Source organism: Mixophyes fleayi, chromosome 10 (assembly GCF_038048845.1).
Source record: "Mixophyes fleayi isolate aMixFle1 chromosome 10, aMixFle1.hap1, whole genome shotgun sequence".
NCBI lineage: Eukaryota > Metazoa > Chordata > Amphibia > Anura > Limnodynastidae > Mixophyes > Mixophyes fleayi.
Window position 1 is genome coordinate 59,711,991 of NC_134411.1, and position 17,312 is coordinate 59,729,302.

At 43.4% G+C, this 17,312-nt stretch overlaps 1 protein-coding gene across 4 annotated transcripts in view; it reads right to left on the reverse strand.

Annotated features, from left to right (window-relative positions):
* Nucleotides 1–17,312, reverse strand: part of DUS2 (dihydrouridine synthase 2) — a 326,095-nt gene that overhangs the window by 207,547 nt on the left and 101,236 nt on the right. For all 4 annotated transcript variants that reach the window (XM_075188820.1, XM_075188819.1, XM_075188822.1 and 1 more), the window contains exons 7-8: nt 9,877–9,924; nt 2,309–2,374 (exon numbers count right to left, since the gene is read on the reverse strand). In XM_075188820.1, coding sequence (XP_075044921.1) covers nt 2,309–2,374; nt 9,877–9,924 — 114 coding nt within the window. The remainder of the gene's footprint in view (nt 1–2,308; nt 2,375–9,876; nt 9,925–17,312) is intronic.

Genomic DNA, 17,312 nt, shown 5'->3' on the forward strand with positions numbered 1-17,312 from the left:
AATTGTTTTTTATTGCACAGAAATATACACACAGTGGTTAAATGAGCAATTAAATCCAATTACTTTACATCCATCATACAGAAAAAATTATATGCTATGTTTTTGTCTCTGAAGACCAACAACCATAGTATTACACCTCTAAAACATTGCTGGGGTGTGTGATTTGATTGAATAAATTACAAAGGATTAGTTATACGGAAATTCATCCCAGTAACCACAATATTTGATATCGCACATAAGAATAAAAAAAAAAGACTTACAGTTCACTTGAAGATCATTAGGAACAGTACGCCCCACACACTTTCCTACCAATCTTTAAAGTAAGTCATATCAAATATGTATAATGTGTAGTTTCAAAGGCCCTCTCAATCTCCATTATTCAGGGACAATTAGTCCCCCTTGCATTACACAAGATAATTTACTTACATGGACCTCTTCAAAGAAGTAAATGAATGCTGTAAAGCTCGAAGTCAACCCATGGGAATAATAATTTCCATAAATTGGGTGAGCTTCAAATGGTTTTTCTCTGGTGGCCACCTTTTATATAAAAAAGGGATTAATAAAATTCACACAAAGATTCGTTATTCTGTAATGAAATATATATTTTGTGTTTTCTGTCTCACATCCAACAAGTGACGCATTTTGTTCAATAGACAAGCTGTATCTTATTTATTTTTGCGTGTTTAAAAAGTCTCTAAAGTTACACACCCTCCTTCCTCACTTATTAATTAACCAGCGCACTTTCTAAAAGTTACAAGCCGATATTTACAATAAAGTATTCTGGTGGATCAATCATCATTTGCATTAAATACGATGAGGAACGTTAAATGTATTTGCCATAAAGTTTGCAACAAGGAAATAAACCCCAGTGCTAAACCTCAATAATTGTAAAATTATTCAAGCTTCCCCAAGCTGTTGCCACACAGTTGGAAGCACACAAATCACTGGAATGTCAATGTATTCTATTGCAATAAGATTTCCCTTCATTGGAACTGAAGGGCCCAGACCAAACCATGAAAAACAGCCCCACATCATTATTCTTCTCCACCAAACCTTATAGTTTAGCAGTATGCATCTGGGTAGGAAGAGTTCTCCTGGCATCCGCCAAACCAAGATTCATCTGTCAGATGGTGAAATTGGAATTATCATGATGATCTGAGACTTGTGTGCAGCTACACACCCATGAAAGCCAAATCCATGAAGTTCCCCGATCAACAGTTCCCGAGATTGCTTCTAGAGGTAATTTTGAACTCGGTAGTGAGTTTTGCAACAGAGGACAGATTATTTTTACATGCTATTTTAGCACTCAGCAGACCCATTCTGTGAGCTTGTTTGGCCTACCACTTCAAGGCTGAGACATTATCAACTCACAATAAGATCACTGACAGTTGACCTAGCAGTTCTAACATGGCAGAAATAGACTGACTTGTTGGAAGGGTGGTATTCTATGGCAGTGCCACGTTGAAAGACACCGAGCTCTTCAGTATGACCTATTTTACTGCTAATGTTTGACAATGGACATTGCATGACTGTATGCTTAATTTTATGCACCTGTTAGCAATGGGTGTGGCTGAAATGGCCAAACATACTAAATATAGACAGATTAAATCAATGGCGGAAAACACATATAAAACAAGTCTAACCTCTAACCAAAAAAATAAAAATAAAAGGTTTGCTATTAAGAAGATTTAGAGTTAAATACAGGTAATATGGACTTCTTTGAGATTATGTCAAATATGTTATGGATTTTTACTGTGACTGATCTGATGGATCAGTGTATACAGCCTTAACTGTGCTATAGCCAGCAACATCATTTTGAGGCATCTATTCAACACCTGACCATGGAAAATTGCCTTGCTTTACAAGTTACTCTAATATTGTGAAAATACCCAAATTAGATCCGGTGTTTGTTTTTAATCAATATATTTGCAAAGTAGCTAATAATTTTTTTTTTCAGAACTCTGTTTGAATTTGTATGGCTAAGTTGCCTGATATATGTATGCCATGTCAACATCAGTTCTTGGCAACTTCAGCCATCATGGGACATCTTCATTTTATAAATGCTCGCATGCTCTTTAGTAGCAATGCAAAATGGAATATGGGTCCAGGAACCATTACAATGTTTCAGACAAAACGAGGATCAATAAACTCTTTAAATTTATTATGTAGCAAGAGAATTTTTATTTCAGGTAGACATCCGCTTCAGAAAAAAAACAAATCAGGATCCGAGATGTTGACAGTGGAAAAAGGATGCAACTGAAAAAAATATTTTATAAGCACAAACTCCGGGATATGACAAAGATCTTACCGTAGGGAGGATGCGTATCTTACAGGTCACTGGCTTAGAAATTCCTTTTACTAATGTTTTCAATATCTGTTGAAGAAAATATTCATGTAACTCGAGATACATTTAAGCCCACTTAAGTAGCATGGTGCCAAATAAAAATTAATCTTAAGGCTCTAGTCACATCTTTACACTTTTCATCATTTTATCATGGATTGTGAACACAAAAAATGCTAGAAAACTTGAAAAATAAAAAGCATTGGGGGGAGATTCACTTGCTGGCAATGTGGCGTCAGACATCACACCGCCCACATTACCAGCAATCACAGTAGAAACCTCTGCTCATTTTCTCTTGCACTTCAGGGGTGCAAGGAAAATGAGGGGAGATTTCTGTCAAATCTCTGCCACGACGTGTCTTGCAGACGTTCCGGAGACACCTTGTGCCTAATTAAATTTTTCCCTACGAATGCTGTTTGTCCACTCTGATTCCTTTATAGAGTTGTATGCTGCATTTATTAACGTGTATTTTACCATTCAATTGAATCTGTGTGTGTAAGTAAAACATGAACCAAGAGTTAATGCTGTGAAAATAAATTTAATACACTATATGCTATTCTGTCTAAGCCCATTCTTCTTGCTATGTACCTGTTTTAGTCAATTTAGTATGTGTATTAGAGAAAAGCTAAACCATTATGTAGCTACCACCACCATATGTGGGACATTTATAGATATTACAATCAGAAGTAAATTCATTGTAGCTGAATCTGCATGTGTGCCCCCCACCCTGATCACTGATGATGACTAAGTTAAAATAAATAAAGGTTTCCCTTTCCTTTTTTTCTTCTAATATGTAGAGTAGTTATCAGACAGGCATAGTTATCAGAAAGGCAGTATGCGCTGTATATTGTTTCTGTCCGTAACTCTACAGATCATCTGAGGAGGGTCACAATTGTGATAATAGCATTTCCACATTTAAACTTGGTGATCAAAACCTAAGCTATAGTACCGCCTACATTCCACTGATTTCCATGGCTACCCACACTAATTATGTAACAGTGTATTAATGGATGCAAAATATTTTTAAGTTTTATCAAAGTGTCAATATGTGTCTCATACTTTACATGTTAAAGGACATCTAAAATCAGACAAAAAAACGTTGTTTGCATAAATGAATCAAAATGTTAACAATGTAATTCATTATTTACTCCACCATTTAGTTACAGACATTAAAAAGACAAATCCAGTAGCTTTAAGACAGCTTAAAGGCTGGAGATATAGGACTAAAATCTGAATTATGCTTACTATAAAAAAAAGCACCTATGTGCTTTATAGCAATTATGCCTCTCAAATACATATTAATGCCAAATGACTTTGCTTGCTTCATTTACTTAAAATTTAAACGGTAACAGAGAAGATTGTGGTTGCAATATTTCTATCACTAGGACCAGATTAGATGATATTAGTTAGTGCACTACTTAGCTTGAACAAAAAAATCTCACAATCTTTCTTTTTGACAGAATCCAAAAATTAAGGATATAAGAATTGCATCCTTATAAAAAAATGAAAACCAAATAGAAAAAAGAGGATTTTTGTACTTACGTCAAATCTCTTTCCCCGAGTCCATCTGGGGGACACCGCTAACTTGGGGTTGTCTGAGGGCGTTGGAGTTGGCACTTAAACAGTTAAGAACAATTTGGTGCTACTAGAATTACTAGATGCACTCCCATTCTTACTCTTCACAGTACTCGTGAAATCATCGGAATTGGGGGAAAAAGATATCCCAGTTTGAAATCCCAATTCATTGACATTACATCCACTGCTACTGCTAAAGGATCTCTGGTTCTTGCGCAAAATCTTGGAACCTGATGGCTTTATCTCAATGCCATCAAATCCAGATCTGGAAGACCCCACCTTTGAACTAGTTGCTGAAACACCTGTGTATGTAGAGACCATTCCCCGGGTAGGATTGCATGCCTGCTCAGATAATCCGCTTCCCAGTTTTCCACTCCTGGAATGAAGACTGCGAAATCGCTGGAACCCAGATCTCTGCCCAAGACAAGATCTGTTCCGCCACATGCATTGCTCTTGCACTTTTTGTTCTTCCCTGACGATTTACAAATGCCACTGCCATGGCATTGACCGACTGTAGACGGACCGGTTTTCCTTGAAGAAAGGATTGCGCTCCTTGAAGGCGAAGTAACATGGCACGTAATTCCAGAATGTTGATTGGAAGAAGAGCCTCCCTGCTGGACCAAAGTCCTTGTAGTCCGAGATGGAGAACTACTGCTCCCCATTCCTTGCATCTGTAGTCACTATGACCCAGTTTAATAGAACAAAGGAACTGCCTATCCTTAGATGATCCCGAACAAGCCACCAACCCAGAGGATCGCGAATCTTTTTGGAAAGATGAATTCTCTGAGATTCCAGATGTAGGTGTGATCCTGACCAGTGACCCAAAAGATTCCACTGGAAGGCCCGAGAGTGGAATCGACCGTAGGGAAGAGTTTTGAAATGCCGACACCATCAATCCTAGAATCCGCATGCCCAATTTCATTGAAGGGCGAGGATGGTTCAGGAGTAGCTGAACAGAGTTCTGAATTGAGCAAATCTTTTGCTCTGGAAGAAAAACCTTTTGAATAGACGTGTCCATCAAAATTCCCAGGAAGACCAATCTCTGAGAGGGCTGTAGATGAGACTTTTGATAATTGATTATCCATCCGTGTCGTTGCAGAAAAGTCAGGGACAAGGTAAGATGTTGAGACAGGAGCTAATACGATGGAGCCTTTATTAGCAAATCGTCCAGATATGGAATTACGTTTATTCCTTGAGCACGTAACCCCGTCGCCATTACTGACATAATTTTTGTGAAAAACCTGGGGGCGGTGGAAAGAGCGAAGGGAAGAGCCTGAAATTGAAAATGAGAGCTCCCTATCGAATAACGAAGAATAGACTGATGTCCCTTCCAAATAGGGACATGTAGGTATGCGTCTTGAATGTCTATCGATGCAAGAAACTCCAGAGGTTCCAAATAGTTCATCACCGAGCGGATTGATTCCATACGGAATTTGGTTACCCGAAGAAGATTTAGATTGTTGAGGTTCAGAATCGTCCGAAACGAACCGTCTTGTTTTGGAACCAAGAATAGGTTTGAGTAAAATTCTTTGCCTCTTTGACTTTCCGGAACCTTGCAAATAACGCCGGCGGAAAGAGAAACGATCGATTATAACATCGCATTTCTCTTGATGCAATCTTGAGGCAACGGAGTCTGGATAAAATGTTAGGGGGTAGGGCTAATAATGTCTAGGAAATAACCTCTGGAAATTATTCCCAATATCCAAACATCCTTGGTGGAAGCTGTCCACTGATCTTTGAATAGTTGAAGTCGACCCCCCACCCCCTGCAGCCGCTAGGAGAGGGGGAATCACTTCATGCGGAAGGCCTATCTGATGTCTTAATTGATGGAGGCCTCTTAGAGTAAGAACCCCTTCCTTTCTGAGATTGACCTCTAAGAGCGATTGGCTTACCCCTAATGGAGGACTGTCCTCTTGAAATTCAGCTACCACGAAAGGGCTGCCGAAAGGAACTGAACCATGTAATTCTGGGTTTAGAAGAATTAACTGGTAGGAAAGTACTTTTACCTCCAGTAGTCTGACAGATCATATTATCTAATTCAGAACCGAATAGGATGGACCCTGAAAAAGGTAACTCCTCCAAAGATCTTTCAGATTCCAAGTCTGCATTCCATGAAAGAAGTCAAAAGCCTTCTTCTAGCTGCAACTGCTGAAGCAGAGACATTGAAGAAATTGAAGCCGCATTCTGAGCTGCCTCATAGAGATAACCAGAAGCCTCTTTTAAATGAAGGGCTAAAGGAAGGAATTCCGTATCCTGTAAACCTGCTACTAGTTGGGCAGCCCAGGACTCCATAGCTCTAGCCACCCACGCGGATGCAAAGAAGGGTCTAAAAGAAGAGCCTGCCCCAAGAAAATTATTTTTTTTAGGAACCCTTCTAATCTACGATCAGTAGAATCCTTGAGAACCGCTGCGCCTGGAACTCGCAAGGTGGTATGACGTGCCAGCCTAGCCACCAGAGTATCTACCCTGGGTAGCTATTCCCAGCGAGATACATCCTGTTCCTCTAGAGGATAAAGCATAGCATATCTACAAGGGACTGAAAACTTCTTATCTGGATGTTTCCAGGCAGATTCAGCAATTTCCGTAAGTTCTGGGGAAGTAGGAAAGCAAATAGTTTTAGGTCTACTGCGCTTAAATAAACCCTGGATGGGAAGAACTAAATCCTCTTCCATGCGATCAAGGGACTGACACACCGCTAACACCAAATCCTAAATCCCGTTTTCTGGAATTTTCATCCCAGTCACCTAATTGTACAGAATTTGAATCCTCTCCTACCTCGCCTTCCTCTCCAGATGAACCGGCAGAATCACAAAGTAACAAATGATGAGAATGGCGAAGGGCGCTTTGCTCTGGGAGCAAAACATGTAGAAGAGTCTAAGAAACTATTCAATCGGTCCAAACGCTTTCCCAAGGCAGATGACCATGAGGGTTCAGATTGAGATGTAGAGGGCTGTACCCGAGACAAGTCATGCACCAAACCGCCTGAGGTCCCAGTCTTAATTATTTAACTAGAATTTGCAGAAGCAGAGCCAGAATCCACTCCAATTACAGTGGAATTTGTCTCTGCCTGTCTATTGATAAGCTGGGTGAGCATAGAAATAGACTGCGCCAAAGAGGAAACCCATACCGGGTACTCCACCACGGCGGAAGGGCCACCCCAGGTCTGCTTGCCCTGTGCTCCCGAATCACACTTTGCACACACAGCCCCTTTGTCCACTTGTCCTACTGGTAGTTTAGCAGAACATTTAGAACAAGAAAAATATTTAATGCTGACACTCTTTCCTTTGTCAGACATTTTATATATATAATTCCTCTCACAAATTAAATATAAATTTCCTGTGCTCTTTTTTATTTCTTTTTTTTTTTTAGAAAAAAATAGCTTTTAGCAAATATATTTAACTTGTGCACGCTAAAAAAATAATAGGTTACCAGCCCTTATTTCAATAGGGTAAGGGTGGGAATAGGGGAAAAGGGTGCGAACTCAGAAAATATACATATATACATATATATATATATATATATATATATATATATATATATATATATATATCTCATTTGTTCATCTGGATACTCTGTGGACACTGGATGTACTTATTTCCAGCTAACCCCACAAGATGATATGTTTTGCCAGATGAAAATTATTGAAAGAAATCTTTATGTGCATTTGCCTTGCTATTTCATGTAAGTGGGATACTTACTGTTTTATTAAAACTAGTGTTTTACAGTATTACACTATTTTAGTCTTTTTATTATATCTATGTTCTGAGGATCCATCTGTAAATGATTGCCCCGCTGAGGAGTGGTCCTTCTATGTCATAGCTGATTCTGGAATACCACCTGCTTCAAGTTTGAGCTTGTTAAGTTCTCTATCTGGTACGCAGAATCGCTTATCAAGGGTGATCTCACTTGGGAATTAACTTATTGCACTTAATATTGTGGTTTCCCTATACTATTTGCACTTTGGAATTCACCATCATCACTATAGGGAATCTATTTTGGTACTCCCTATTTTTCAACTTAATATTGTTGTTGGTAATACACTATGTGGCGCTCTGTTCTTTTTACATTATTTTAGATTCTCCAGATTCACCATCTGTTCTGGAACCAGCTGCCTCCTGTAAATTGGACTTTGTGTTTACCTTATTATTAGACTATTCATCACTGTACAGATTTGGGTGGAGCGCCCCTTGTGTGGTATCTGTATTTTTGTGTATATATATTATATATATATATACACATATATACATACACACACATATAAAATATATATATATAAAATATATATATATAAATATGTATAAATATATGTATATCCCCAATGGGGTACTTAGCGTTTTTAACAACAGAGGAATCTGAAGAGGATCCTGAGGGGAGATCGAGTCACTGCCCAGTCCTGTCAGGTAGAAAAGGGCGGTAAAATCTCCCTCCTCGGGATATTCCACTGAGCAGCCGGCAGTCTTAGACTACCTCCGGCGTCGTCTTTGTCATAAATAAAACCTCGGACAGTTCAGTCCTGTGAGCATATATTGTGCCTCTCCTATTTCTCACTCGGGACTCCATCCGCATCGACAACACCTCCTGCGGCTATAGAGATCCAAGCCCCCCCCTCCGCCTCAGCGGGGGACTTGTCAGACGCTGTCTCCGCTGATCCCGTCAGCCGGAGACGGACGCCTTCCTTCTTCCGGACCGTAGCGCTGGTTGCTAACCAACACTCGCGCTGCGGCTTCCGTTGTCTGGCCTGGCGGGCGCATGCCCCCTGTCTCGGGACGCTTCTTTCCTCGCTGTCTCCCTCCGCCTCTGGCTCCTCCAATCATTAGCCTGCTGAACCTATTTAAACCTGGCTCTGGCACCATTAAGGTTAAACCTGGTGTTCCTGGTTCCTGATTGTGCTCCCTGTGTTCCTGCTATATTGTTGTGACCCGGCTTGGCGACTTCTCCTTCATCTTGTGACCCTTTTGTACTGCGACCTCGGCCTGTTGACTACTTTCTTGGATTCTCACTGGTACTGTTTATTCCTGTTTGGCTCGACCCGGACCGTCTGACCCTTCTACACTACACCGGTGACTGGCTAATAGGACCGCGACCTGCGTACCCTGTGCAGCGAAGTCCAAACCCCCTTGCGGGGGTCCCTGGCGAATACCAGGGGTAAGTTAGACTCTGCACCTATTAGTTCAGTAGCGTTAATACCCTGCTATTGTTATCCTCAGAAGGCTAACGGCCTGACAGGTATCTCCCAACCTGTCCGGTCCTCAGACGGAGTGAAACACTCTCTGCCTTATGGCAGTGTCGGACCCGCCGGGACAGAGTGATGACAGGCGCTTAGCGCCGTCACCACTCACTAAATACCACACAAATCGTGTCTGGTTTTTTTTCTCTTTTATTAAAAAAACCTTCTTTCTTCTTAAAGGAACGGAACTTTGCTCCATTATAAATATCTATGAGCAAAAAAATGTTAACAACATTAAAACCTCACCTACACATTTGAAAACTAATAAAAAATAATAAAATCTAACACTAAACAGCAGGTACTGCTAAGCAGTACCAAACGCAGCCCAACTCCTTGGGCACTTAGACATTACTGGGGTGGATGGGATTGCAGAGGGGAGGAGTCAGCAGCAAGTTTAGTTCTTAACTGTTTAAGTGCCAACTCCAACGCCCTCAGACAACCCCAAGGTAGCAGTGTCCCCCAGAATGGATGATGGAGAAATACAAATAAATAGGGAAATAAATAGTGTCTCCTCTCATTTATATTTTTTTCAGTCTCTGTAGTTTAGAGGCTGCCATAAAGTGATAGCACGGTTACGGTTTATCACATAAAAATATTTCTCTTTAAATTATTTTGATTACAGGGAAAAAACAAATAAAAGATCAAATCTCCCTGTTCTAGAGATGATGTTAGATGCCACTGTATTATACAGATAACAAAACAAAAAACAAAAAAGCATTAAAATTTAACTTACCTTCTCAATTTTTTCAGGACTCGATAGAAGAGCTGCCCCCATGCCTCCCTAAATAATAATATTTATAGTTATTAGTGTTAACATTAATGATGGACATACTGTGAATATTCAAAACCTTCAATATACCATCCTAGCAGCCATACAAAGTTACTTTTGAAACTGCTTAGCTCCTTCAAAGCCACTCTTTAAAGTTATAGCTTGTCATCATGCAGAGTAAGCATGCAAGTCTAACACTATCTACAAGAAAGTGCATACACTATGAAGCCCAAATCATTAATAATGGTACAGAAGGGCATGTTGCACTTAGGGTGCCAACCTACAGTTGATGACACTAAGCCGGTCTACTCTAATCTATTAATTTGATTATTTATTTATTTTTTGGGGGGGGGCTTGTCCACCAATCACTGGAATTCTTGAACAAATCTGATGTGGGAGCATTGGACAGTAGAGTATACATAATGAGGCAACAAGTTCTGGGGAATAGCTAGGCACACAGTTGTGTTGTGGAGAATGTGTGAAAGATCCAATGAACTGAAAAATGGAATCTTCATAGACTGTTTTGACTGGACTAAACATAAGTGAGGCGGGGGTGTGTGGCTTGGAGTAGTATGGAGTAGGACGTGTAGTTCTTGCTCTCCTCCACAATCTGATATAGCTATCCTGATTAATGCTGGTTCTTGCTGCCAAAGATCTCTATACTATTTGTGGAAGGCTGCTAGATGATGGTGACCTTCTTTGAGAAGAATCACAGCATCTAAAAACACCAGCGGTGAGACTATTCTGACAGCCTGTATATCAGGGCCTACTCCTCAGCAGAAGCCAGGGCCTAAATTTGGAACTCAGGCTGGAAATAGTGGAGGGTCAGCGTGGTACCCGTATAAAGGCAGTCCAGCTGGAGAGGGGAGCTTTACTGAGTGGGACAGAGTTAATACTCCCTGCAGCACAGTACAATAAGCAGCTATACTCGTGCGAGGTGGACGCTGCAGTCTCCAGGAGAAGGGGATCGATTTTGTCTCAACGCTGTCCCTGGTACAGAGGTAAAAGGAGATTATTTGCTTCTACGTTCCTTTCCTGGGCTGAATCTGGGAATTGTATATATCCTGAAGGCCTGAATTAGGTGGCGCCAGGTTTTGCGGGCTCCTGTGGTGGAGTGACCGCCATTTTATTACCTTGCTGTGTATGTTGAAAATGCTAATGGATGCCTGCTTGATCTGAATCGCTTTACAGTTTTGCAAAGTTTGCAGAAATATAACTGCTTGCCATAGATTTGCATTATTGACACTGTGAAGTAATAACTAAGCACGATAATATCCTGCAATATCTCTGCAAAGAACATCTCTATACTGGCGTGGCATTTTCCAGAATATTTGTGGAATAATATTTTAATAAATTTTGGAATATTCTACCCGGATACTGCAGGGTGATACTCTTTTATAAAACGCCCTACTGCCAGTCTGAAGTATGGGAAAGCATGGGCAAACACCTGCTACCAGGCTTGAGCACTTTGCCCGTCAATCATCTTCCTCCTCGTCAGGGGAAGTGCAAGTCCCAGCGACTGGTGCTCAACCCCCTTCTGATACCACTTGGCAGGATCGTGCTGACTCATCTTCTATCCAACAAGTGTTACCTGCCATTACAGCTTCGGAAAAAAGGGTCACAGATAAGATTGGCGAAGTCCAAGCTGATATTTCTTTGCTGAGACACGAATTACAAAAAATACGTGAAAGGGTTGGTGAAACTGAAAATCGTATTTCTACTCTGGAAGATGCATCTGCACCAGTGAAAGGAGAGTTGCAAGCTTGGCGGCCCAGGTCTCTCAATGTAAAACCAAGTTGGTGGATATGGAAGGAGGCTTGAGGAGAAGCAATGTCCGTTTTGTGGGCATGCAGGAGCAGCCAGAGGGATCGGCCCCAGAGCAATTTCTAGAGAAGTGGCTGCTTGAGCAGTTTGGTAAAGATGCCTTTTCACCCCAGTTTGCAGTAGAGAGAGGGCTTGTACCGCTTGTATAAGAAGAGAGTAGTCAACGGTGTCAAATGCAGCTGAGAGATCCAGAAAAATTAGGAGATAGTAATGGCGTTTAGTTTTAGCATTGATCAGATCATTGACAACCTTAGTCAACGCAGTCTCTGTGGAGTGTTGAGAACGAAAGCCAGACTGAAGAGGATCCAATAGGTTGTTTGTGGAAAGGAAGTTTGTGAGGTGAGTGTAGGCAAGTATCTGTCACACGCCGTCCCCGTGCCTCCCCGCTAGCCGGGGACGGACGTCTTTTTCCTATGGAGCGCTCTGTTGCTAGGCAACGGAGACGCTCCTTCCAGGGCTTGCCGCACACATGCGCGCCCGCTGCCATGGCAATGGGAAGCGCTGCGCGACTTCCTGTCGGCGGTCAGCGCGTCTGACCGCCGCCCTCTGGCCACCAATGAGCACTCTCTTCTGTCTATATAAAGATGGCTCTGGCACCATTATGGTGCCAGAGCAACTAGTTCATTCTAGCCTCCAGCGTTTATTTCATAGTCTATATTCTGATTTCCTGTGTACCGACCCGGCTCTCCCTGACCTTGCTATTGGATCATCCCTTGGTCCTGCATCATCCTCTCCGGTTTGACCTTTGGCTGTTGACTATCCGCTGCCTCCTGATTTTGTACCTTATCAGCCCATTCGGTTCCTGACTACAGCCTATACGACCACGATTACCACCGCCATCTCGCAGGAAGCTCCCTGGGAGGGCCGCGACCTGCACGTCGTTCGCCGCGAAGTCCAGACTTCCTTGCGGGGGTCACTGGTGAAGACCGGCTTTGTGTTCGACTCCGCGCCTCCTAGCGTAGCAGTGCCAATACCCGCAGGTGCCGCAATCTTCTTTGTGAGTTTGCTCTGGCCCAAAAAATGTCTACGGAGACGCCAAAATGAACCATCGGCCCAGGACCTACTCCTCCATCTTGCTCACAGAGTGGAAAAGCAGGAGTCCGAACAGGTGCAGCTTCTCCAATGCATTCAAGGAGTTGCTGCACGACTTGAGTCCCTTCAGGCCAGACCGGTTACGACCTCCGGAGCTGCAGTCACCCCCTCTGCTTCCATAGTGGGGTCTACCACTTCTCTGAGACTCTCTCCTCCGGACAAATTTGATGGAGAACATAAGAAGTGCAGGGGATTCCTGAATCAGTGCTTGATCCATTTCGAGTGTAATCCTGCATCCTTTCCCTCTGAACGGGTAAAAGTGGCCTTCATCATCTCCCTCTTATTCGGACAAGCCCTAGCCTGGGCCTCTCCCCTCTGGGAACGGAATAACCCTCTCCTCTCCAATGTATCTTCATTTATTGAGGCATTCCGAAGAGTTTTTGACGAGCCCGGCCGGGTATCATCTGCCGCCTCCAGTCTCCTGAACCTTCGCCAAGGGGTCTCTGACAGTCGGTCAGTATGCCATTCAATTTCGTACGCTCTCTTCCGAACTCAGATGGAACAATGAAGCGTCGGTGTCAACATTTTAGCAAGGACTGGCAGACCGTGTCAAGGACGAATTAGTGTCAAGTGAACTCCCTGCTGACCTGGATTCCTTGATCTCCTTATGCAATCTCATTGATCTGCGTTTCCCGGAGCGAACTCAAGAACGCTCTGCTACTAGACGGGTCTCTCCACGCCTTGCTTCCCTGTTCCAAAATTCTGGTCCTGCAGAAGAACCCATGCAGACTGGCCATTCTCGCTTGTCCCCTGAAGAACGTCAAAGACGTTTCAAGCAAAATCTGTCTGTATTGCGGAGAACCTGGTCATGTTCTATCTTCATGCATCAAGAGGCCAAGAAACGCTGCTTCCTAATTGGTAACATGGAGGCCGACTTAGGAGTTAGCTTTACAACTCCCTATACAAATTCCGGTTCTGACTTCCTTATGTCTATATCTCTGGATACTCCTGTTGGCCCCTATGAGACCTCTGCCTTTGTGGACTCCTGCTCTGCCGGGAAATTCATCTCTGCCACACAGGCATCGCAACTCCAATTATCGAACAGAAAATTGCTTCAGCCGCTCTCTCTCATCTCCAATGGTTCTGTTTCCCACATTGCCTCTCCTATTCGGCTGACGGTAGGGGTGCTACATTCCGAAGAAATTGAGTTCCTGGTCCTTCCTCGGTCTGTGAATTCCGTTATTTTAGGACTACTGTGGCTCAAGCTTCACTCCCCCAGTTCGACTGGACTCGTGCGATGGTTACCTCATGGGGCTCCCAATGTCATGGACGTTGTTTGTCAGGTGTCAAACCCTGACACCTATCTATTCCTTGTGATTTGTTGTCTTCACATATGGACTTACCTTCTCCTTACATCGCTTTTCAAGACGTATTCTGCAAGGCCGCTGCAGAGAACCACCCTCCTCACCGCCCCTGGGATTGTGCCATTGAATTACTGCCGGATAAACCACTACCTAAAGGCAGAATCTATCCATTATCTCTTCCTGAGAATCTGGCGATGTCCACCTATATCTCGGAGAATCTTCAGCTAGGCTTCATCAGAAAGTCTACGTCCCCCGCAGGTGCGGGATTCTTTTTTGTCAAGAAGAAGGATGGAACCCTACGGTCCTGCATTGATTATCGGCGACTGAATGCCATCACTGTCAAAAACAGGTATCCTCTGCCACTTATCTCGGAACTCTTTGACAGGATCAGCGGATCCAAGATCTTCACTAAGCTAGATCTACGTGGGGCGTATAACCTCATTCGTATTTGTCCAGGAGATGAGTGGAAAACTGCCTTCTGAACTCGAGAGGGTCATTTTGAATACCTTGTTATGCCCTTCGGCCTTTGCAATGCTCCAGCAGTTTTTCAATCCTTTATCAATGAAATCTTCCAAGACCTTCTCTACGTCTCCGTCGTTGCCTACCTAGACTACATTCTTACATTTTCCCCCGACCTGACTTCTCATCGTCTACATGTCAAAGAGGTCCTATCACGTCTACGTTCAAACCATCTATACTGCAAACTTGAGAAGTGCGTGTTTGAGGCCTCACAAATTCCGTTTCTGGGTTACATTGTTTCTGGAGCTGGCCTCCGGATGGATCCTGAGAAGCTATTCTCAATACTCAACTGGCCTAGACCCTTAGGACTAAAGGCTGTGCAAAGATTTATTGGCTTCGCCAATTATTACCGGCAGTTTATTTCCGCACTTCTCCTCTATAATTGCTCCCATCACGGCCCTTACTCGGAAGTCGTCCGATCCACGGAATTGATCCCCAGAGGCCATCACTGTGTTTGAACTACTAAAAGAAGCTTTTCTCTAGGCTCCGAAGCTCGCTCAACCAGACCAAAACAGACCTTTCCTCTTGGAGGTTGATGCATCCTCTTTTGGTGCTGGGGCGGTATTATCTCAAGAATCTATCTCTGGTAGCTTTCTGCCCTGTGGCTTCTTCTCGAGAAAATTTTCCTCCTCTGAGATAAATTATGGCATCTGTAATAAAGAGCTACTCGCAATCAAATCCGCACTGCAGGAATGGCGCCACCTCCTCGAGGGCGCTCTCTACACAGTTACTGTGTTCACTGATCATAAAAATCTTATCTATCTCAGAGATGCCCGTTGTTTGAATCCCTGCCAAGCCAGATGGTCTTCATTTTTTGCCAAGTTCAATCTTAAACTTACCTACCGTGCCGGCTCCGTAAACTCCAAGGCTGATGCTCTCTCCAGGTCATTTGACACTTCCGATGTCCCAACCATTGTGGAACCCCCACGTGTGATTGAACCTTCTTGTATAGCAGCAATCACTCATACCTGTCGGTTATTCGTTCCTGGAACCCCACCTCCATCTGAAGGCTCTTCGTTGGGCACATTCTTCCAAGTTCACTGGACATGCCGGGGTAGAGAAGACTCTTTCATTACTGTCCCGATACTACTGGTGGCCTACCATCTGGACAGACACCCGAGAGTTCATAGCCTCTTGTGCCACGTGTGCCCAGAATAAAGTTCCTAGGCAATTTCCCGCGAGTCTACTACAAACCATTCCCGTTCCTGACCAACCATGGTTAAGCATTTCTATGGATTTCATCACAGATCTGCCTCCTAGTTGTGGTTTCAACACCATCTGGGTAACAGTGGACAGGTTTTCGAAGATGGCCCATTTTGTTCCTCTGAAAGGCTTACCCTCCGCCTCCAAATTGGCACAAGTCTTTGTCAAGGAGATCTTTCGCCTCCACGGGTGTCCTCGAGAGATAATCTCTGACCGTGGCGTTCAGTTCATATCCCGATTTTGGAGGGCATTTTGCAAGGACTTAGGTGTTACTCTCAAATTTTCTTCTGGTTACCATCCACAAATCAACGGACAGACTAAACGGGTAAATCAAGATCTGGAATTGTTCCACCGTTGTTTTTCATCCCACAATCAGTCCCACTGGAGTCTTCTGTTGCCTTGGGGTGAATTTGCCCATAACAATCATATGCATTCCTCCACAGGATCCTCTCCTTTCTTCATTGTTTACGGTACTCACCCTATTCTTCCCACATTCTCCTCTTCATCTCCCACGGTTCCTGCTGCTCACGCTTTGACTCGTGATATGGCCAAACTTTGGGACTCTACCAGAGAAAATCTACTAAAGTCTGGATTTCGATACAAATCGTCTGCTGATCTTCATAGAAGACTGGTACCTACTCTTCAGGTTGGAGATAAGGTGTGGCTGTCCACTAGGAACCTCATACTTTGTGTTCGTTCTATGAAGTTGGTACCTCGGCTCATTGGACCTTTTCCGATTATTTAAGTTATTAACCCTGTTACCTTTAAACTCCGGCTCCCCTCTAACATCAAGGTCCATAATACCTTCCACATCTCCTTGCTCAAACCTTTGGTACTTAACAAATTCTCTCATGTTTCTCCTGTTCCTCAGGCTATTCCAACTACCACTGGGGATGAATATGAGGTCAGCCAAATTCTGGACGAACGCAAACTTCGGGGACGTTTTCAGTGTTTAGTTCATTGGAGGGGCTTCGGACCCGAGGAGAGATCATGGATCTTTAAAGAAGATTTACATGCCCCACGATTATTGTCTGCCTTCTTGAAGTAACAACAGTTGTCCTGTGGTTCCCTTAATAAAAAGGGTGGGGGGGGTACTGTCAGACGCCGTCCCCGTGCCTCCCCGCTGGCCGGGGACAGACGTCTTTCTCCTACGGAGTGCTCTGTTGCTAGGCAACGGAGACGCTCCTTTCAGGGCTTGCCGCGTGCATGCGCGCCCGCTGCCATGGCAACGGAATGAGCTGCGCGACTTCCTGTCGGCAGTCAGCGCGTCTGACCGCCTCCCTCTGGCCACCAATGAGCGCTCTCTTCTGTTTATATAAAGATGGCTCTGGCACCATTATGGTTGCCAGAGCAACTAGTTCATTCTAGCATCCAGTGTTTATTTCATAGTCTATATTCTGATTTCCTGTGTATCGACCCGGATCTCCCTGACCTTGCTATTGGATTATCTCTTGGTCC